We start from the raw sequence: 23,982 nt of genomic DNA, 5'->3' as shown, positions 1-23,982 counted from the left end.
CTCCGACAACGCTGTTACGATCCGATCGATATACCTTCTCGTTGGATGAACAAGATACCCCCGAAGTATGAGCTGTAAACTTTGGTACGCCTTTAACAATTATAAAAGTGCTTCCACGCTACAACGCGCTGATTCTGACATTTCACAATTCCTGGCCGATTCGACAGGCTCTACGGCTACCTCCATGCGGCATGTTAAAATACAAGTCCTTAGCGCCTACTGATACATATCTCAGGGGGACGTCCTTCAAGAATTCAACCATAGCATGCGAGTTATTAATCATCAACGGGCCATCAGCAGGCAGGGCCGCGAGGTGCATTTGCAGATGGTCAGCGATTCCTCTCTGGTTTCTTTATATTGTGTGAGCACATGAAACCCGTGCTCTTTCTAATGGATCAAAGGCCTTAAACTTGCTTCATTGGTTCCATTTAAACCATGGGCCTTCTTTAGCTGGCACTCTCTTTATCATGCCTTTTATTCTTCCTACTGGAACGTTTTCGATTCCTTCCATCTATCCTAACTCTAAGGAAATTACTTTAAAGCAACTTTTCATATGTAACAAACGCCCCAGTCTCGTCGGAAACCAACAACTTGAAAGCTTCGGTGTTCAAGAACTGGGCCGTCTTTGCTTTCAATTTGTTCTACGTTCTTGAAAGAAGTTGACGTAATCCATCCTTTAGCGAACACCAGCGAATCACATTCATTTTTCTTTTACCCTGTTAATTGGTCTTCACCCTTTTACCTATTACAAAATAAATCAGCTTTTAGTTTGCACTCCATTCATCTGTGTCTTCCCTGTTTCCATGTTTTACACAGCGCAGGAAAAGAAGTGAGTGTCATTGATACCCCTGTGAGAAATATTTCAAAATACGAGAACGAAAGTAAATTAAAGCAAGATAGAGGTTCACAGGAAGATGGGGACTGCACGTTATCAGCAGTGGTCGAAGAAAACAAGTCTCTGGAGCCGAGGTTTCGAGATGGAAACTTGTATTCGCCAAAGCAACAACTAACGAAGCTGTTGTTGCCCCGACGAAGACAAGTCCTCATCTCGAAACCTTGGCTCCAGAAACTTGCTTGCTCGACCACTGTCGAGAACGAAAAAACAATTTTGAAGAAAAAAGGCTTAAAACAAAGCGCGCAACTTCACGGTCATGCTGCTTATAACATTTACTATGTACACACGGCGCAATAATTAGCAAGGAATGATGCAATGCCAAAAACACACACGTGATGATGTTAAGATGAACTGCTTAACCTCAATGGCAAGCAATAGCGGAGAGTATTGACGCACGACGCGCCTTTCGGGTATGTGTGTCATTAAACACCTTCGTTCGGTAATGCACACGTATATTCACCCCGGGCAACATTTTCAAGGTTTACAATGTCAAGACTAATCTACAGCCAGTATATTCGAGAAGCCGAACAAGCATCGGACGATAGCTGCTTAGTAGGAGTCACGTTTTTAGCTACCTCCCCCGAAGTAAGTTATCCTTGAACTTCGGAGGCGATGGAGTAAGCGAATAATTATTTTTCAGGCGTGGCCTTGCGCGTGTTTGGCTAATGTATAATGCATTGGCCGAACACGCACGCAGAGACTGTAGCGCTCGATTTAAGGCTGAATATGTCTATATATTGTAGGGGGGAAAGAGGATTTCCACAACAGTTCTTTTTTTTCGGCACCCGTGCGATCAAGTTTTTGCTCGCGATTGTGTACGAGTCTTCAGGCTACAGCAGCAGAGTGATCGTTCTAACGCAAGTTGACAATACTGAGAATGCACGGTACCTGTTAACAGCAGTAACATATGGACTTTTCTCATTGCTCTGAGCTGATATGGATGATCCCATAATGGTTTCTGCGGAGGAAAAGTTGAAGGGCCAGCGAGTACGTAAGAACCAACGAACAGGGGAAATCCAAGCTTCATAGATAATTTCGTACACCTACCACAAATGATGTCCAAAGTGCAAAGGGTGACCGCGGGAACGACGTCAAAGTTTGCTCCATACTTCGAAAGCTTTGTCAGTTTATTGCAGAGAATGAAGGACTGGGCATTAATTGTGGATGAGAAGTCCTCCAGTATCTTAAAATGAAATGCGGGTGTGAATAGCCGCCTCCGGGAGCGCCACTTGTCTCCTGTACTGAGTGTAGAAAAAAGGCAAGTGAATGTGATTTTTTTTCGCGTCTCGCTGTTAACGGGCTGCTCTAAACAATCAGCACTCTTCGGAGTTAAATAAGTACAGCGACAGAAGTTTTACATTTGTCTCCTCAACACAAGACAAAATATGCAGAAAAATGACACGCTGTAAACACGGAATATCCCTGAGCACCTCATGCGAGCGTAGATGCAAATATAAAGGCTGTTTTGGTAAAAAGAATTGCTTTGCTTGACAATTTGTACATGTAGTTGGGAACAGAAGCGTTACAGTTGAGTTCTCTGCAATTATATGTAATGCAGCGCCACGCTCGTCAGTGCATGGTATCTGCTGGTACGCCTGACTAGACAGTCTTACTAGTCTCCTGGAAAGAATAAAATTTGTGCAGGCAACACTCCTCTTTAACCATGGACGTTCGCTTCATGGCATAAATAGTTTAGCCACCTGCAAGTACCTGGATGTCAGTGGAGCGCGTTCTGGCTGTTAGCCCCAGTTGCATACTGTATCACACGTGTAGCACCAGTGCAATAGGGAGTTCTAGATTTTGCGTACGCAAACAGCTTTGCATAATCAAAGAGACATTTGTGCACCCAAGGCGCCACGCCCTGCTTTCGTCCTTTTGTACAGCTTTAGGGTTCGTTCGCGTACCTTTTCGCGTTCTTCTGTACGCCCGGCGGTTTGCGTCCCCTAACTGTGGGTACGCAAAGTCTAAAACTTCCTACTGCTACTGCATGAGCCCGAGTTCTGACCACAATGTAAGCGCTACGAGACCCGCCACTCGGCGAAATTCAAGAATTAGTGAATAAATAACGTTAACTCCGTTTTGGTTTTGATATTGTTTCGGCAGTGTCGACTAAACCCCGCTTTTCTCCTAACGTGCTTTGATACTTTCAACTATAATTATGAGTCCAATAAATATCTGGGCTGGTTGGTGAAACATTGTTTAGACAACAATGTCGCCTGTCGCCTTCTTCCTTCATTCCTAAAAATTGCACACTAAAACGTATTTTTCCTTGTCTAAACAAAATCGATGAATAACGTCTCACATCTGCCAATAATTTGTTTTCATGGCTGGTAATTTGGTCTAAGTGCTGAATCCAACATGATCGAAGATTTACGATAAGCATTTTTTAGCTTTAGAAGGCAGACGGGGTGAAATCGCGGAAAGTTCGTGAGATGCAGCCACTGCGTTACTGATGTTCATGGGAACAACAGGAGAGACAATTTCAGCTGATTAACCGCTCATACCTCGTGAGCAAGCCAGTTCCAAGCCAACTGTGGAGAAGTTTATATTGACGGCCCTTTGACAAAAGTTTGTTGTTTGAAAGTATTTCCTGCAAAAAAAAATACATCGCATTAGACTTTGTGACATAATAATGCGAATCGAAAAAACCTTGAAGGTCAAGTGCCATCGATTGCCGTAATCGACTTTAAGCTAACAATAGTTCTAACACAAACACTTAATATTCGTTTTATTTCATACAAACATCAAAATTTGATTGGTTGCTTGGTGTTTACAATACACAATGAAGCCGCATAAATATTCAAACTCCTTAGCTTTCACAGGAGTTAACTACACGGCCATAAACAACTGGTGGCTGAATATTCATGCAGCGTGAATATTGCAATCACACACATAAATATGGCGCGTTCACGTTGTTGGTATGTTGACTGGCATCGCTACGAGATGGCGCGACCTATCCGGTCAAGTTATAGGTCACACTTGGATAACTAAATTGCGCGTCACCACTGGCACTACGACACATATTGCAATTTACGAATTGTAGCCGGTGAGCTTGTCAGGCGTATCCACTTGGTATGAATTTCCAGAATGACATTTGTTTGGAGATATGCTCCATCGAACTCGCCGTAAAAATGCACTGTTGTTTCACGTACTTTTTTTTTACCAAAACGCTGATTTATACATAGAAGCACAAAAGTAACTGGAACGCCCATGTATTTCGTCCCACACTTTGGGAAATATATTGAAACTGGTGTCATCCTAGGAAATTCATTTCAAGTGGATGCGTCTTGCAAACTCACCGGTTACAATTCGTAAATTGCAATATGTGTCATGAAGTAATTAACTAAGAAGTTCATCAGTGAATTTTTGTTAATTAGTTGAATATGCGTTTCGATTTATCGTGCTACTAATGTCCGCCTCTTCAAATCACCCAGCTCAACGGTAAGAATTATGCTACCTGCCACAGGCGGTTCTTAAAAATTCTGTAAAGCTTAATTTTGAACACCCGGTATGTGGCACGTCTGTATAGAGGCCTAAATACATTCGCTGCAGAGAGCGTAAAATATATGTTTAAGTAAAATTATGACAGTGATACACAGGGTGTACAGTGACATGTTGGGCGAAAATAAAGGATGTGCCACGAAGAGCTGATATACTAAAATACGTGACAATCAGGAGCACCTTTTCAGGGCCTTCAGGAGCTTGCCAGGAGCTTGCCATCAGGAGCTTGCCTTTTCAGGGCCCGTCGAGAGTAAGAGCCTGGAGGCGTGCGCTATACAAAACGCTACCGTCGCAACAGCAGCTTCTCAGGAGAAGCTGCGTTACGAATGTTTGGAGCTGATAGCATGCAATAAGCGGACTTCATTGAAAAAATCTGGTACTTATTTCATGTTGAATAACGGTTCATTACCAAAAAAAAACATTGCTGGATGAAGAAGGATAGGTTGTATGTACGCAAGAGGAAAGTGTTTTTTTTTTTTTTTCCTTTCAGCGTCTGCTTCCCGGCACTGCAGTAAGACATGGATGACGGTCAACTTCTCGCTACATTTATCGCAGTTCGGAGGTTCATTGCCAGTCAATAAGTAGTTGTGCGTGCCATACGTGTGTCCTATTCTCAACCGAGTTAAGAGGACATCAGCTGCCCGTTATTTCGTTGTTGATGGTCAAAAGCCAGATCAGTAACTTTATTTTTGAACTACCTTTTCACTAAATATTATGTTTTAGCTATCGTTTCAGGACCAGAGAAAAACCACAGGTGGCACGCGTACTGTGTTAGTGAAGATTAAAGTGTGGCTTGTTTTAATCATTTCAATGTAATGTTGGCTTTATCTTAACACCCATATAACACATGTGTTTGGTACACATGGATATGCAACTTCGTTCAAAATCTGAGTGAACCCATTGCTCTGAATTCATGCAAAACTGTCAAGGCTCACCAGTGTAATGTATGCCGTTATAGAATGAGGTCTATAAATACAGACGGGCGTATTCACGTTATATTTTGACGCGATGTTGTGACGAATGTTCTCACTTACTACGCTTCATTTGTATTGTGTGCTCAGTAGCGATGTGATGTGAGCTGGCGCAGTACACTACTTGGCGCAACAAGCTTCGAACGACAAATGTTAATTGATCTTTTTTTCCGCCGAGAAGTTGGCCCCGCCAAATGTAGATGGCGTTGCCGTGCCTTCACAAGCCGCCATTGCAGGGCGCATGGGCTTCTATGACATCTTCGCTACCAAGCATACATATACCTTGTACACACCGTCAAACCACGTGAACAGCCGCGGACAGTGCTTCGACGCCCCGTCCGCGCCATGCAGACCGAGCAAAGAGCGGCAGCAGTGCCACGAAATGCGGGAATCGTTGGTGGGTCCACGCAGTCACAAAACTTTGAAAACTGAACCTTGGCTAGCAACGTAGGCCCTAGCTTCGTAACTATTGTCTTTGTTATTGTCTTTTTTTATCCATAATAGAGCGACAGCTGCTCGGTGGGCCAGTGTATTATCGCAGTAGACAAGCGGAAAGCCTGGGGTATGCGCATTGCTCCATTGGTGACCTCCTCTCCACTTTTTCTCGAGAGCGTCGCTGTAGCCACAGCTTGCATGTTGCAGCTCATATTCAGGGCAATAGTGCATGCGGGCTATAACTGATAACTTGGATATTCTAGCAATGAACGGGCCCATAATATATATTAAAATAGCAATTTTCTAAACGAAATTACACGAGCCAGAACAAGTCCGTATACCGCGACAGGCGACGACAGAATTCTATTAACTTCGGGAAAATAGTGCCAAGTTGGTTTATAATTCAACGTAACTGCACATCTTGGCATCAATACACGATGAGAAGTCTCGACTATGGCACAAATAAAAGTTCTTCACGATGAAAGCGCCATGACTCCCTGAGAGTATGGCACCTCATTATTATCATTATTTTTAATAACTTCTGTCAAGCTTGTCGACTACTTTTTTAATTTTTGTTCGGTGCGAAGGCCTGGGATAACAGAGCCCGTATTCAAAAAAAGCTATTGCGCTAGAATTGTTCAACTAATACTGATGTTGTAGCACACATTATTAGGGAAGTGGCTGGCCAATAGCAAATAGCACTTACGCAAAAGAAGTTTTATAAATTCGGCACCATTTTTTACCTTGTTGACAGTTTTGCAATAAGCATATGTTCTGATAGAAGAAGTGAAATAAACTTCGTGAACTTTTACGTTAGCTGGGTACATGGATGAGTGTGGACCGCAAATTAGTAAGCGGTACGAGACCTGACGGCGGGCGAATTATAAAAAAAAAAATTAGTGAAACCTTCCTTTTGCCGTTCTTTCAGTATTGTCACACCTAACAGACGGTTTTGCCCTAAAGTATATTAAGACCTTAAACCAAGATTATGAGATCAATAACTGCCATCGCGTTTAACATAAGAACTACGTTGCTTCAACCAACCCGTAGGTGCGCGCTCTAAGTGAGCGATAGTTACTATCATCATGTATGGAACATGGATACTAACTTATTTATTCTCTCACTACTACAGTTGAATATTTTCAGTGTACCGTTTTAATTATCGCCATGAAACTGAGGCGTACCTCTAGTTTTTTCCAGCCGCAATGCATTTTTCTGAATATTCCATAAGCTTAACTTTAGTTACCAAATGTTAAATATCACAAAATAAAAATGCATTGAGACCAATAGCAATAGAAACCATACCTCTAAATACTCGGCTTTGTACACGGTGAGCAGAGGGGTGAATCCTATGTAGACAAGGTGCCTGCCATACCTCTGGAATCGCGCATGTAATCCACAAATTCCGGCAAAAAGCACTGCACAAGAATTCAAAGAACGATATTGGAGTCAATTGTCAAAGTCATCATCGCAGCAGTACAATCCATAAGTTTTGATTTTAATTTCACGTACTGCACAAGTGCTGAAAATAAAGCGGGCCTTATTTTTATTTTGTTGTGCTTTTTATGAAATCACTTCTGCTGGCTGCAACATCTGTTCGCTTTGCATTCCTCTCATTTTTTTTTATAAATATGACGCGCAGGACATTTTATTAGTATGTATTCTAATTTTGTAGGCAGATAAGCTCATCTTACCGGAACAAACAACGAAACGAATGAACGAAGACAAGCGGCTTGCATTTCAAACAATAATAATACCTGGACACTCTCCCCCCCCCTCCCCCACTTAGTGTTGTGTCATATGTGTGCAGTGACTGTGGTTCATAAAATTTAATAAGAAACCGTGTAGCGAAAGGAGGAGAGGGATATTTAAGCACCAGAAAATACAGGGTATTTCAGTGAACACTTTCAAAATTTATTTAAGGTTGCCTGTGGCAGATAGCCCAATTCTAGTTAATGAGCTGGTGTACGCGAAGATGCGGACATTACTTGCACAAAAATTGAAATGCCTAATCGACTAATTAACAAAAATTCACTAATAATTTTAACTAATTACCTGATGGCCTTTATTGCAATTTACAAATTGTAGCCGTGGAGTTCACAAGGCGGAGCCACTTAGAATTATTTCTCAGGATGTCACCAGTTTCGAAATAATTCCCGAATTTATCGGAGAAATGCATCGGTGTTCCAGTTAATTTTGTGCTTCAATGCAAAAAGCGACGTTTTGTTAGGAACCTAACTGGAACGCCAATGCATTTCTCCGCAAAGTTCGGGAATTAATATCTCGAAACTGGTGTCATCCCGAGAATTCGTTCCAAGTGGATCCGCCTTGCGAACTCCACTGCTGCAATTTGTAAATTGCAATATAGGCCATCAGGTAATTAGTTAACAACTTAATTAGTGAATTTTTGTTAATTATTATATTATGCACTTCAATTTCTTGCGCAAATAATGTCCGCCTATTCGAGTAAACCAGCTCATGAACTAGAATTGTGCTATCTGCCACAGGCAACCTTTAAGAATTTTTGAAAGTGTTCGCTGAAACATCCTGTATACAAAAACGAACAGAAAGATCTTCAGAAGGAAGCATTTACGTAAAAGTGTCTTTTGGTTTTACATAAACCCCGCGCAACACAATTTCTACCTTCATGAGTTCTTGTGTTCGTTAGCGCAAAAAAAAAAAAAAAACTCTATACCGTTAAGGGCCCCGTGTCGCGGGAAATCCGGCATCGGCGTCGGTGTCGGCAGTCGGCATTGGCACCCGCGGCCGAGAAAATCATCCCCAACCACGCAGGCCCTCCAAATATATTTAGGTATGCCACACAATTCTATTATTAATGTTGCTCATACCTTGTCTTGCATTCTTGGCAAAGCTATTCCTCAGAATATTGAGAATGACAATCCACAAATAAATGTCATGAAACAAAACATCCACAGCGCATGCCTTTTTGTGTTAAATCTTCTCAGACTGAAATATTAAAAGTGCGAAACAAAAACGGAAACCTGAAAATTATGCAATTTTTTTAGCGTGGCTGTGCAATTCCTCCGGGATCGCCCCACGCAAGAGGCTGCATTTCTACCAGAAAGCTCGCCTTCGTGCATAGGGTTCGCCGCCCCCGGTAACCATTACGGTTGCTTAAGCTGCAGTTGTCGGGAAGCGTGAGAAGCAGTCAGCGATCTTAGAATGCGATTGCGTTCCACTCTTAAAAGCGAAGCTTAAGCGTCCTCCCAATTTTTTCTAAATAGAAACATTTTTTTTTTTCATTTATTACATTTATTAAGGCGAAAGCCTTAGATGGCTCATGGGTCGAAAAATACGACGATCGTCAGGTGTTACGGAAACAAAATTCAAGTGACACCTCAGGTGACGTCTCATACACATTAAAGAAACTGTTATCATGAGTAGAAGTTCGAAATGACTAAGGAAGCTACAAACATGGCCACATTTGGTGACGCATGCGCCAGTAAGCCATCAATTTCTTTATCAACAAAAGAGCTCGATTACCTGTGTTCGCGTTGAACGGACACCCTTCCTAAATCATCAGTGTGGCCACAAAAGTGTCTGCATGTGGTTTTCTCGGTTTTTTCATGCTTGCCGTGCAATATACACGTATCATATGATGTTTTAAAGAGTATAAGTACCCCTGCGGGAACTGAAAACAAATCTGCTGTTGAAAGTTAGCGGTGTGTGTTTGTCTAATGTGCCTTCCCGTGGCCCTCTCATTCTGCCTGCGCTACAAGAAAATAGATGGATGAAAAAGAACGATTTCGATGGGGGCGAAATGCGAGAACACCCGTGTACTTAGATTTAGGTGCACGTTAAAGAACAAACCCCAGGTGGTCCAAATTTCCGGATTCCCCCACAACGGCGTGCCTCATAATCAGATCGTGGTTTTGGCGCGTAAAACCCCATAATTTATTTTTTTAAACGAAAGAGAAAGCCACGACCATTCTAACGTGCCATTAACCACGCAGAACCAGTGGGGATATCTAGGCGAACGAAAAAAGAACAAGATAAAACAAGTAATAGGAAGTAACAATACATTTGAATGATAATGTCGTGAGCGCGCAGGCTTTCGCCTTCAACCTCTTTGAATGTCAACTTTTTCTTCCTTAAGCGCCCAAAGACATTAACTCCACAAAGCCCAACGTATGATTTTTTATACCCTGAATTTGATGCCTAAAAATTCAAGTGTATGTGCTAATGAGCCAAACTAGAGCCCGTACTAAGGTTTTTGATGTGCTGCAGGACGTTTACAGTCGTGATAGTACAGTAAATAACTTACAAATTAAGGTATTACGATACTAAGTAATGTTTAATCGATAACATTTCATTGCTTTCTTTGTACCAATAAACATATCTCCATGGCCAGAAATAAATGTAAAGCACGCTGTTTAATTGTCTTTGATGTGGAATGGTGTTTGGGCTTTGTGGGGTTAAATGATGGGGGGAGGGGGTAAAGGGGACATAGAGACATGTAAACACCAGATAAATACATAACAGAAAATATGACAGAAGTATGTCGTTACAAGGTTATGACAAAAATATATAGCTATTTTATACAAAAGTATGCGCCATTCAATATAAATACAGATGCTAGAAGAGCAGATAATGATGAAGGTCTCTGGCAAAAAAAAATGGATGTTGCATCATACACACACAAAAAAAAGAATAAAGTTTCGCAGACGTATTCGTGAATCTCGCTCGAGGTTTAAGCAAGAGAGGTGCACTTCAAAGAAGTGCGTGATTCTCAGCGCGGTATCACTGCTGGGAGCTCACCTAGGCTGACGTAAACGGCTACCTTTGGGAGCGCAGGATGACGCACGCAGATATGTCAGGAAAAGTGCCGCCCTTCTCTAGAACAATTATATCACTCCGCGTGGCCCCTCATATCACTTCGCGTGGCCCCTCATATAATGGTTAGATATAATCATCTAACCATTATATGAGCATTTGCACGTCTGATTTCCACTAGAATATAAAGGATTATCTCTCGTTGGCTGATATTTCGTAAGCGGCTACTTGACACCTAGAAAATTACAGCGCTGTGTGCGCTCTTATTCAACGTCAGGGATTACATTTGTGCGGGTTATAGAACCGATGTTTGCACTGCTGTGCACATACCTGAGATAGGCTACATGGACAGGTACTGCCCACATAGGAACGAAGTTAAGCAGAGCCTTCCAACAAATACTAGTATGTGAACGCAAGTGTCTGCAGTTCCTCTAATTTTATTAAATATTGCCTTTCCCATGCAAAATTCGGCAATACGACCTAGAACCGGTCTGAAGTGTTCCTGGAAGTATAACATCACTTGTGGACCTACTTGAAAGATAATATTCATCCCTAACTTATTTTCAATTGCTCCAATGGAGATAGACTTCTAGGGTTCCTGAATATTATTGTAAGCTCTGGAGAAATATATTCACAAAATGCGAATTGCACATTACCACCCACATTCATATTCTACTTCCTATTTATGCCTAGTGCTTGCATTAATGTATCAAAGACCCGGTGCGGTGGCTCAGTGAGCTAAGGCGTTGCGCTGCTGAGCACGAGGTCGCGGGATCGAATCCCGGCCGCGGCGGCCTCATTTCGATGGAGGCGAAATGCAAAAGCGCCCGTGTGCTTGCGTTGTAGTGCTGGTTAAAGAACCTCAGGTGGTCAAAATTAACCCGGAGCCCTCCTCATAATCATAACTGGTTTTGGCACGTAAAACCCCAGCAAGAAGAAGAATGTATCAAAGTTAATCACATCCTGCTTTACCGGCCTTCTTGTTCTGCACTTAGCAGATGCTCACCAGTGTTAATATCAATTGTAACATTACTTAGGTGGATACTGCAGAGTTAACCAGATAGCAAACCAAAGTGCTCAGCAGCGTTAGCGATTGCATTCCTGAAGTTGTTCTCTATTTGCTTAACTAACGAGTGCAGGTAACCCCATAACGCACGAACCACCAGTGTCATCAGCACTCAACTTCCGAGCTGCCTTTTCCATCTATTTTATCTCAGTTATCGCATCCGTTTCGACTGTGTGAATACGTATATGCTTGTGCGGGTAGTCCAGGTGTCGGTGCTACTTTCACGATCCATGAAAGTTGTCCTGCTGCTTTCAATCACATCGCCAAGCCTTTCCAAGATCAAGAAGACGCAGTCGTAGTTGCTGCATTGCCGCTATAAACTGTGATTGGTCTCTCGCTGTTTGCACAAAAGCGGCTGTGGTTCGAGATAGCGCACCACTATTTTTATGGAAGCATACAAATGCGCACTTACTTGTGCTAAACCTGATAGGCGAGTCGGGCGGTGAGCAGGACTTGAAAAGGATCCACAAGCCTTGAAAAGGCACCTGTTCTTTACGGTGTGGCAAGTGTTGGAGGTGCTTGAATGTTTTCCATTTTATCAATCGGGCAATCCAGGCGATGACTCCAACGAATAGAAGAGTACTGACGAGAATCAATGCAGCGCCTTTGAGAAAGCTGGATGCGAGTTCAAGGACACCGCTTGACGCCAGATGCCAGCTCATCTTCGATGTCATGGCTGCAATGGCTGCAAAAAAAAAGAAGAAAAAAGAAATGAGCAGAAATCATAGAAAATTATTGTGAAAGTAAGCGAAGCTTAAACTGGTTTGTACCATACTTAGTTTGTCTCTATGTTTGTTTCTTTTCCTGTGTAGTTAAAGCGACATCATTTTGTTAGTGTTGCACGGCTGAAGGAGTGGTAACGACGCGCGCGGCGGTGCGTGAACTTTGATGGCAGCGTGTCTTGCTTTTGTCATGTATATCATGCGTTACGGAACAAACGCCGGGTGCATCCTTTCTGCCACCGACCTGCATGGGCGATGCCAGAGGCGATGCAATGTCATATGACATTTCAAAGCGCTAGCTGCAACTACAGGGACGGATGGGTGGAAATGATGCGCTGTTGCTCTTGCTATGCCACGTGACTGTTGCTATGGGAAGTAAGTGGTTTCTGTGTGACGTGACCCACCTGCCAAGCGTCTCAAAGTGCTAGCTTGAACGAGGCTATAGGAATGGCAAAGTTCTCTCGTGTCATGCATGCATTTGTGGCCTAGTATGAAAAGAAAATGAAAACACACACTTGTGCCTTGATGGGCAGAGCATCTGGCTGCTCCGCTGGAAAAACCTGCTTGAAATCTTATCATGTGTCATGTATTTTTTTTCTTTTGCGATAGAAATTAAACGGACACTCAAGGCGCACTCGCGCCGCCACCGTTAGCGCTGTCGTGCTGTCCTGCTATCGTCGGCGAATGCGCGGCCCGCGCGTGGAGGGCTGGAAGACACCCAGAGACGCGCTATGCGTCTGGCTGCAAAAGCGACGAGGTCAACGGGACGCACCGTGAGTCTGCGCTCAATTGGCTTTGCAGGAGCCAAGCGTCTGGTTCCCGCTGCTGGCATGAGTGTTGTGTGCAGACAGATTAGCCTTTCTGCTGAGCATCCGTGTGCATACGACACCGATGGTGCATGCATTGGTCTGAGTGGATCGAACGGCCAATAAAACACAAGATACATGTATGTAATCCGTTCTTTGTGTGCTGACAAACGCCATCCGTTTTCCTACGGTCTCAATTTGTGCACCGTCATGGTGCGACGACTGTAAGGTGACAGGCGGCGCTCCTCACTACGCCAGCGTTCTGAGACGCCTTACGCGCAACTCTAAACCTCGTTGCCACATTCAATGCTGCTTCTCCTCCCGGCAAAACTGACAGCCGTTGTGGATGGATTACAAAAAAAAAAAAAACTCATGTACTTAGGTTTATGTTAGGATGGAAATCTGGGCGTGTTGGTTCTTGCAAATCTATGTAATAGGAGGCTTTGTTTGTGTCGGTCTACATCTGCACCATTGTTTTGGCTCCTATCACATAGATAAATTTATGTGAACTGTTAAACAACTCCAGGTCGTCGAAAGTTATCCGTAGCCCTACGCTACGGCGTCCCTCATAGCCCTGTAAAATTTGGGGACGTAAATCCAACAATTTTATTTTGATTTTTGACAGTTTCTGTACGGCATTGAAAGAGGGCATGAACGCTATAGAAACATGATTTCTATACATAAGTGCGGATAATGTTTTGCTCTATATAGCTACTTATATATGATGAATTTAGAGCAATGACAGTGGGCTCTAAACGTGCAAAATAAATTTCGCTACAGCATGAATGTGTAGCTATTAGGCGTAACTCAACTGGGCTTAAGACGAGTTTCTTAGTACAGGTGGAGTCCATTAATAATTAAAGTACTCTAGTACAAGTGAGAAACACTCATGGCCCAAAATACCCCATTCGATATCAATTTTCCTTAATATTCATTATTACACCTCTTTAAATATAACTATCAGCAGGCACTAGCTATGTTGTCGATGCTTAAAACGGTGACAGATGACAGCGCCAAGCAATACACGCCGCCAAATGAGCGAAAACGGCGCCCACTCCGGATACAGAACCTTCATGATATGTAATTCTACCCAGGCCATCCATGCCTTGCCGCATTTCTCTGGGAGGTCACACTGCCGTTCTTGATGAAGCTCCGCACTTAATTAAGAGTATACATGCAGGGTGTCCCAACTATCAGGCACCAACATTTCAAAATATTCAAATTCCACGTAGCTGCACAGAACCAAGGTAATGTTGTTTGCCGTATAATTACATAATTAATCTTAATTATCAATCAACTTCTCAAATATTGTAATTAGATGGAAAGTGTTAATGAGGAAATCGCAGAGCATCATGCAAAACCCCCGATGCAGTTTTATGTTGCTCGATACGTGCTACATAAAACTGTTTTTCCGAGGGTCAAAGAAGCCGGCGGATACACGCAAAGTGCCTCGAGTGGCCAGTCACGCGGCAATTTTGCGTGTATTCACTTTCGCTCTTTCATCTTTCGCGGTGCTCGTTCGCACGGTTACGCCGAGGTAGGACGAGGGACGCCGACGCTCAACGCAGAAACGGGCGCCTAAGAGCTGTGCTCGAAAAATTTATCTTTTCACTAAAGATATAGTTTACACGACTTTGTTGGCATAGCATTTGTTTGTTCGCTTGATTGTATTGTGGTGCGAACACGACAAGGCTAGAATGCGCGAACGAAGTCCACGAATGCACGCAAAATTGCCGCGCGACTTACCGCACGAGGCACGTTGCGTGAATTCCCGGGCTTCTTTCACGCTCAGAAAAACACTTTTACGTAGCACATATTGAGCCCGTATTAAGTATCTCCAAGTTTTCAATAAAGTTTTCCATCCGTCCGTCCGTCCGTCCGTCCGTCCGTCCGTCCGTCCATCCATCCATCCATCCATCCATCCATCCGTCCGTCCGTCCGTCCGTCCGTCCGTCCGTCCGTCCGTCCCCAAGCGACGGCAAAAAGCAATACATTGGTTCTGTACAGCTAAGTGCCATTAGCATATTTTTAAATATTGGTGCATGATTGTTGCGACACCCTGTATAACCAGTGAAAAAAACGAACACGATGGCATCAACAGCACGATCACGTACTTAGTGGCGCAAATATCATGTCATCTTATGTCATGCATGCCTGTCAGGCACATCCTCATATGCATCTATTAAAAGAAATGACCACAATGGCATCCCGACCACAAGCATTCCATGGCATTCATCCAATCACGTCATTCCATACAAATGACAAGGTCGATCCACATATGTCGCGAAGCTTCGGGCGAAAAGCGGTTCAGAACCAATTGTCACCGACATCAGCAAGGGTAGTTATGGGAGCTGCGATTGAAGCGCGACTATGTTTGGAGGGAACAAACATTGGGAAAGAAAAAAAGCTCTTTATAAATAAAGTGTGACACATTTAGATTCATTCAGCGAAAATAAAATTCCTAATCCATTTTATATACGCATGGCGAGAAAAGAAGATAAAACTCTATTTTACTTGATCATTTTCAATAAATAGCTTTTTTCAGCGCCCACCGTGAGAGCGCCCATCGAAATCCCTTGCAATGCAATGCAGCTCTTGGAGTGCGTGGAAAGGCGCGCTCGTAAAGTTCACCTGTTACGATACGCCCCCCTGACATTTTGTGTTGTTTTGCATGTCGAGGTTTGTCTGAGTTAGGTGACGCGGGTAGTTTTATTGTTTCTTAACCTGTGCAGTCAAAAGTAGTGAGTTGCGACCGCCAGATACTTGTTTACTTTAGTTGTTTTCGTGCGACAGCGCTGGCCGACGGACTTGGCGTCAGACGAAAGGACGAGCACTCTACGCAATCTACGCCCAAAGCGTTCGTCGGCCTCCAAAGAAAGTATGTTCTGTGCAGCGATGCGATTTCCACACCCGTACGGCTGACCTTTTCCTGCATCGCTTTCCGCGCTGAAAGCTCGGATGGCCCATCAAGTCGAATGGCGATGTATTTGAATATACAGCTCTAATGGCAGGCCCCCGAAAACAAATTTCGCGCCTATGAGAACAAAATGGCGTCACTTCTGTTTTTAACGGATATGACATCAAATTATTTTTTCTTTCGCCGGAAGTGTTCCCTCCTCACAGAGATGGCGCTAAGTCCCATTAACCGCCGATAAGCCGCCATGTTTTGAACGTATGGGCTTCTATGGAAGCTTCGCTACCAGGTGTATTTACCTTGCAAATGGTGTCATGTCATGCATATGCTGATATATATCAGGGGATGTATTCGGCGACGATCCGCTTCAGCGATACCTCTCCTTGGCCACGCCTTGGTCATCAGTCGCACGCTGAATGGGTGGTTGAGCAAAATCGCATGAGCTGATTGGCTGGTTGAACACTACGTCATCCGATCTTGCAGCTATTCGGCGTGTGCCTGATGGCCAAGGCGAAGTAGATCGTCGCGATAGCATCGCGTAAGTAGATCGTTGCAGAATACGTCTCCAGTTAAGGAAACGATTACGATGGCAACACAACCACGAGAACATTCCTAGTAGCCCAAATAGCATGTCATTCATGTATTTCCCATATTATGACATGCATGTTATCCCATGTCATTCATGTCATGTTATGCAAATCCTGATATATATCCAGTTAAATAAATGACAACGGCGGCATCACGATCACGAGCACATACAGAGTGGCCCAAGCTTGTAAACAACTTGGCTCACTGGATCGGCGTAAGAGGCTGATAGATAGACTCAAAGTGCCTAAAGTACGCAAACAATGCTTCGCATTAACAAACACTACTTGCTACATTCGCTATAGTTTAACATACCGCTTTAAATGCAGCAAACCTCATCGGATTCTGAGCAGGGGGATCCGAGCAAAACGATTTCTCCCTTCCTATGTACTCAGGAGCTACTGAGCTATAGCTTTGCCTGAAAACTAATTTCACACAATAACTTTTTGTGAGTATGGTGAAGCGCGAAAGACGGGACAAAGTGAGGCGAGACGGACAGGACAAGCGCTTTTCCCGTCCGTCTCGCCTCACTTTGTCCCGTCTTTGGCGCTTTACTGTAATCAAAATATGCATCACCAACTGGCCCAAAATTCCACTCTTCTGATGCACATAACTGTTCCTGAGAAGTAAAGTTACAACGGACATACTACCAGAATTCTGCTATGAATACTCTTCATCATTATTCCGCTCTTAATAAGGGAATATACTACGTTTTAGGCGTCGCTTTCTCGAGAAAAGAAATCAGTAACTAAATATAACGAAGTAGAGAACGAAAGCGAACAATTGTGCTGTTGGCACGCCAGTCGCGAAATAATATAAAACAATTGTTGTTCGGAAATTTCATTTCGAAAATTTTCTCTTAGGAGACAACTATCAAAGAAACATCGGAGACTGTTAGCTCCTACCTGAAAGGGTGAGAAGTGCAGAACAGATGCCGAAAGTGTATCTTTCTGTGCTGTATATTCCCAGTTTGCCTCGTCCCCACCTCTGCTTTGTGACAGATAGTTGCACTGTCCTCCTCCGTTGTCATAGAAAGCATTTCACCACTTACCTTCTAACCGGCGATAAGAGGCGCAACAGGCGCACGTGGGAACCACGCCTCTGCAGGAAGCCTTAAGGGTGTGGGTTCTCAGTCGCGCCTCTCCCTTCAACGTCCGCTTGGTCGCCGAGTGAGACAGATAAAGGGAACGAGGTTTGATTGACTGCGTCGCCTTGAAGCGTCTGGAGTGGAGCGGCTGCTGCCAAGAACGCCTTGTTAGGGGGCTGCTTTTGGCACTTGTTGACTCTACGCGTTGCCGCCGGCTGTTGGGCAAGAACTTCGGATAAGAACGAAGAGCCACTGCGACATACGCGGCCATAGAAAATATGAGCCATAAATGACTTCCAGTGTCTCTGTCCTGAACTATATACGGTTCATTTTGGGTACATAGACAAACGAGCCAACAAGCAAGCAAGCAAGCAGACAACCAGGCAAGCAGGCAGGCAGGCAGGCAGGCAAGCAAGCAAGCAAGCAAGCAAGCAACCAACCAAGCAAGCAAACAAGCAAGCAAGCAAGCAAGCAAGCAAGCAAGCAAGCAAGCAAGCAAGCAAGCAAGCAAGCAAGCAAACAGATGATGGCAGTGGAGCTTTCACCGGAATACACGGACGGTAGACAACCTCAAGACGACTTAGGAACCCCGTTGATGCAACACTTTTACAGCGATAGCTGCTAAGAGTGCCCCGTCTTAATTTTTTGACGCATGTCGCAGGTATAATCAATTTCTTTATCATCATCATGTGCCCGTGGAGTTGTTCCCAGAAGGAAAAGATTGAGCAGGCTAAGCATGTCAAGGGTAATCTGTGGGCAAAGTTAGAGCTTGAGTAATTAGGCATCGTGACCATCGCAGCATAGCCTCAGCTATTTTTGCGTGGAACTGCTCAGCTGGAATATACAAATCGCGATTTTACGAAGTTCCACAAGTATGTCGTCTTTTTGTTTTGTTCAAAAAGAAAAAAAAGGTAACGGTGTTAAAAGACATAGCATCTGATCAATGACAATTATTTATTGCGAACAAAAGACTACTGTTGTTACTATTAATTAGGGGACAGATAGGTCGGAAATCCTTGCTCTCTAGTAGCTTTGGTGATTGGTAGGGGTATTCTTAGCCAAAACTTTTTGGCACCGCGACACTGTGATAACAGCAGCGCACATATACCTTACAGCGAAGTTTGAGCGAAAGAGATGAGAAAAGGAAGTACGGAAGGAACGATAAGGAAAGGAAGAAACACGCATATTCGAATGATACCACGTAGGCGTGCCAGGCGTTCGGTGTACTTCATGCAGCTTGTACCTTCTTTTTGCGCGCGCATGTCGGTTGTAGCGCTGACTCTCGTCTATATATATATATATATATATATATATATATATATATATATATATAGTGTGTTAGCACGTCAATGTAGAAGTGTTACTTCAGCGTATGTCCTTCCGGCAAATATATTCGTGGTACCCCAAGCCTCTAGCTACAAACCTGTGATCGACATTATATATTTCGTTTCGATGGTTGTCGCTTCGCTTGTTTATAGGGATATCAACAGGGACCTCGCCATTCGGCACTTTGTCGCGTCGTTTGATAGTCGCACTGGTAGCACCAACTTTCATCACGCTTAACACAAATATGGGATCACTTTTGGCCGTTTCCATCAGTTCACCGGCAATTGTTCGTCCGATTATTTTTTTTATGTTCGTCTGTCAGTGCACCAAGGACCACTTTTACATTCATTTTCAGTCTTCCTAAATCATTTAGTCAAATCTGGTGACACAGCTCCTTGTTGAATGTCGGGTCTTATCATGCGCACAGTAGCAGTGATTTCCATGCAGTAACTGCCTACACGTTCCAAATTTGTAGCGGTATGTGACGTTCTCGGGCAGCTGAATATGACATAATCTTGCACTGAGTATTTGCTCTCCCGAAACCTTTGTTGCCATTCAATGACACGGCTTCTCGATAGTGCTTAGTCACGATATACTTCCCAAGTCATGCTCCCTGTCTTACAATTAAAGTTAAATTCTGCGGCTTTACGCGCCATAACGACCATTGATATGTCTCACTACAGGTTTTCCGGAGCATAACGCAAAACTTCATATGAGCATTCTGCTCGGAATTTTAATTAGCTAGCATTCTTATGGTATTTCACGCACTTTTCGGGGGCTATCTATGTGTGTATGTATGTTTCTATCTGTTTGTCTTCCCACCTCTGGGTCACCGGGTAGTCCGTGGTCGAATGGGTAGCGCGTCGGGCGGCCGTGCTGTTGAAATAGGGTTCAATACCTACCCTATGTACGTGGCCATGTGTACATACGTGCCGCTCTACAACCAACTTCTTTCCCGGTGACATGGATCACTGTAGATTCGGGACTGGGTAGGAACCGTTGTTCGAATAAACTCTTTGGCGCCAACTTGGAGTACTGGATATGTGCCACTCGGTCTATGCTGATCTCCCACAGACAGACAGACAAAGAGCTTTATTAAGGTCCTGAGGAGCCAGCCATTGGAGCCCCTGAGAGGCCCCTGGCTAGCTGTTGGCTAATCCCATGTTGGAGCCTGGAGGCCATGCCCTCTGGACAGCTCTGTACTGGTCTCCTTGTTTAGTGCTCGTGATGGCCTTCTCCCAGTCCTCGCTGTTGTTGAAGTCGTGTAACACAGGGCACTGCCAGAGCATGTGGGCTAAAGTACAGAATTCTTCCCCGCAATCCGGACAATGAGGATCTATCTCTGTGTGTAGTCTACTCAGGAAGCCTCTCGATGGGTACGAACCCGTCTCCCATAAACCTTTTTGATGCCAACTTGAGTCACTAGGCATGTGCCACTAACTGTGTGCCGCTCTTCAATGAACGCCTTAGGCACCAACTTGGGTAACTAGGTACGTGCCACTCGGAATTTGCCGCAGCAGAATGACGAAAAAAATTCCTTAGATTTATCTGATGCTGAGCATAATTAATTCAACGTCAAACGCGTTCATCAAGGACACCAACACAAGGCATTAGCAGGCTGTGCAACAAATCCACAGGGTATGTGCCACTTTTCAATGAACTTTCACGCCAACGTTTTAGCAAGTTGTGTCATGAATGCACTGGTTATGTGCCACTCTTCAATGAACCTGTCGCCAACTTAGGCCACTGAGTATGTGCCAATGGATGTGCGGCGAGCGAGGGAACAATTCTCAGCGTTCGCAGGCACCGCCGCGCCACACTTCTCGTCTCGGAGGCCACGCGCGGACTTCCAGGCAGTGCCACCAGATGGCGAAACACGTCCAGAAAGAAGCGCGAGAGAGAGGCCCTGTTGCCTCATGACGCGTTTCTCAGTGTTCGCACGCGCCTGCACGCCATGCATCGTGAACTCACATCCAGCTTTTCTGGACATTAGTGTTTATTTTCCCACAGAGCTTATCCCGCTGGTGTTATTACTATTCTTGATAAAGAGTAGCCGCTCGTCAGCTCGAAATAAGTTATCATGCTTAGATGCGTTTATTCGCGACACGCCATACACAGCGATGATTGATTCTGGGCCTTTCAGAGGCTTTCCGAAAAGCAGTCCCGATTTTATTTTAATGGTACGAAGTCACCGTGCTAGGATAATCGTCGAAAACACTCCGCGGCAGCGTTTCTTCAGTCGCAATACATTCAGTATTTGCTGGCAAGACTTAGCGTCCGAACGTCGCACAGCGACTCTAAGAGACGTCGATGTGGACGGCTCTCGATTTTGACCTATGTGTTTCGTAAAGGTGCGTCAAGTATTTCCCAAGCAATTTTCCTATTCGCACTTATGAGCTACCGCACCAGCCGCATATCGAGAAAAGATGTGTTTAGGTATTAAGATGTACACATGAACTGGTTCGATTTTACCCCTTGAGGCATAAATCACGACACAAGAATTCTGCGAACTGTCTCGGTGTGGTCGGCCGTAAGCATGCTACGGCCGAAGCTGCCAACAATAGTACGTCACATTTACTGGCTACCGGAACAGGTGCTCCTTTGGGTATAATATATACGTTACTTGCAGTTAGATGTCAAAATACTGTCGCGTCACTGTTATCTATGGGCAGGAAGGAAGACTGCTGTTTACGATGATTGTGCAGTAAATCATGCGTTGTTTGTCTCTTCCCATTTTGTCTACCATGCGGCCGTTCCGCCTTGATAATATAGCCGCAACGTAGACTAGCAGATTTCGAAAAGCCAAAAAGGCTGCCCAAATCGCGGGCAAATCCTCACACTTACTTGTATTCAAGAGTTGTGCGACTGTCAGAGACATCACGAAGAAATGTTGGCAGTTCAACGAAGGTGAGAGTTAGCACAGGAGACAATTTCTTCGCATCCACATCCCGCGAAGATCGGTACCAGCCGTCCAAGAAATACCCCGTAGAGTGCATTGGCTCTCATGTGATAAAGTTCGCGTCCCAACTTTCAGCCCCGACTTACCCTGTAACAAATGACGACCAGGCCTCTCGCTTATGTGTGCAGTTGCCCGACAGTTGCTAGGCGCTGGTGTCTGTCGCAGTACCGACTGGGCCTCGTTTCAACGCCTGCCGAGGTTTTCACCGTATTCCGCACCATCGGCTGAACTCCTTCTAGAACCAATTTATTTGTCCCGAAATTTGGTCTACCTGTCAACGTTATGCTTTTTTTAAGCCTGCTGTTATGCTTTTAACCCGACAAAGTTAGTGCTGTCCTGAGATTTGCGGTGGTTTCACATTTCCCATAATGCCGGCATTTTTGTCAGCCTCTGTTCATAATTTTGGGGATTTTTGATGGACGTGATAGCCATAGCACGCCACCTGACCATGCTGCTCATAAAATTATTTTACTTTCCTGGGACCTTCTTGTCGTTCATCAGCCTCCTAATTTCAGTATCGATTCTAGATCATTCTGACGAATACGCTCCCACAGAAGTCCGCAATAATGCAACGGCCATGGGATTGAAGCCGTTTAAATCAACTATATCGTGGACACAACAGCCGCTTTTCCCTCTTTCGAATGGAACTATTCTATTAGTGAGCATGATTCTTAAGTGTATAAATTTGCAGTCTAAATGCATTGTGCTTATTTGTTGGTGAGCAGTCGCCTGTCATCATGACGTCATCGCGTCCTTTGCGGGATTTCATCACTGCAAGACTCAACTGGCCGACTGGGCCACTCGGTTTTTTGCCTTCAGGAGTAGCCTAACCCTGCTGCTGAAACACCAATTGTCTATCTACTTAACTACCGACCTGTATGTGTTTTTTACAGCCTGTTCATCATTGCGTCCACCACAATAGACTGCGAAGGTGCTTCGTTCTTACTACACTGTACTAATAAGTGAACTTAATTTCGAATTCTATTCGTTTATATTGTCGTATTCTTGTTATCATTGTCGTGAGTAATGTACACAGAGTACTCGGGCCCCTCAATAACATTTTTTCAGTTTTTCTTGAGCAAGCCCGCCATTGTGATGCAAATAAACATAACTTGAACTCATTCCTCAAAACTAACGCTGAATAAAACGTTGACGTCATCCTGGATAACATCAAGAAGGCCCGTAGTACTCAATCTTCTGGCTTCTATTCGCAAGCTTATAATTTTCAGGGTGTGATCTTGTATTGTAGAAACGAACCACGGATGTCTCTGATGTGCTAGTTTTTATTTTCGAGCACGCAAATAAACCGTCACCCTCCACTCCATGATGCCCTGGCGGCAGGTCACCATGGCGTGTCCCGCATGTATGACTACGCGGATTCATTTGGGTTGGCATCTACTGATTATGTGCGTTGTTATGTCGCCACATACGAACTCCGCCAAGCTTCAAAAAAGCCATCCATCTAACCTTCTTCAGTCTTTTGACATACCAACGAGTGATTCATCAAGGTATTTTTCAACTCACTCGGCCATTTCCCTCTGTTCATTTTCGCAGAGTGGTGTTATCGATGTGGTTACCAAATACACCCGACGGTAAGCTACCGTCGCCTTAAGCCTTCCCGGCCACCTGCGCAACTGATGCCGCAGGCTTTCTTCAAACGGCGTTGACGTTTAATATGGCGATCCTCGAGTGCTTATCGCTGACTTAGCTGACAGCTATCTCTCCAATGCCATTGCAGATACTACTCGCTCGTGTTAGGCACAACACAAAACTGCAGCGACCTTAATGAAGACTCAATCACACGCTAATCGAGATGCTGTCAATGTACATTTCCGCTGATCACCAGGATAGGAACGTGACCCAGTATTGGTACATTCGCGTCTAACTCTTCGCTCTACAACACCGCTTGTTAGCCATCACT

General features: G+C 44.3%; 1 protein-coding gene across 11 annotated transcripts in view; it reads right to left on the bottom strand.

Moving 5' to 3' along the window:
* LOC119436674 (cytochrome P450 4c3-like) overlaps positions 1-23,982 on the bottom strand; it is a 58,248-nt gene that overhangs the window by 15,217 nt on the left and 19,049 nt on the right. For 4 of the 11 annotated variants that reach the window (XM_049659629.1, XM_049659631.1, XM_049659608.1 and 1 more), the window contains exons 3-6: positions 7,108-7,220; positions 3,400-3,485; positions 1,943-2,136; positions 1,784-1,853 (exon numbers count right to left, since the gene is read on the bottom strand). In XM_049659629.1, coding sequence (XP_049515586.1) covers positions 1,784-1,853; positions 1,943-2,136; positions 3,400-3,485; positions 7,108-7,220 — 463 coding nt within the window. Of the gene's footprint in view, positions 1-1,783; positions 1,854-1,942; positions 2,137-3,399; positions 3,486-7,107; positions 7,221-12,074; positions 12,348-17,594; positions 17,739-23,982 lie in introns of those variants that run through there. The other 7 variants (XM_049659626.1, XM_049659610.1, XM_037703635.2 and 4 more) reach the window with 6 other exon arrangements.

This window comes from Dermacentor silvarum, chromosome 1, assembly GCF_013339745.2.
Source record: "Dermacentor silvarum isolate Dsil-2018 chromosome 1, BIME_Dsil_1.4, whole genome shotgun sequence".
In the NCBI taxonomy this organism is placed as follows: domain Eukaryota; kingdom Metazoa; phylum Arthropoda; class Arachnida; order Ixodida; family Ixodidae; genus Dermacentor; species Dermacentor silvarum.
The sequence above is the reverse complement of the archived record's forward strand: the minus strand, read 5'-3'. Positions and strand labels throughout refer to the sequence as shown.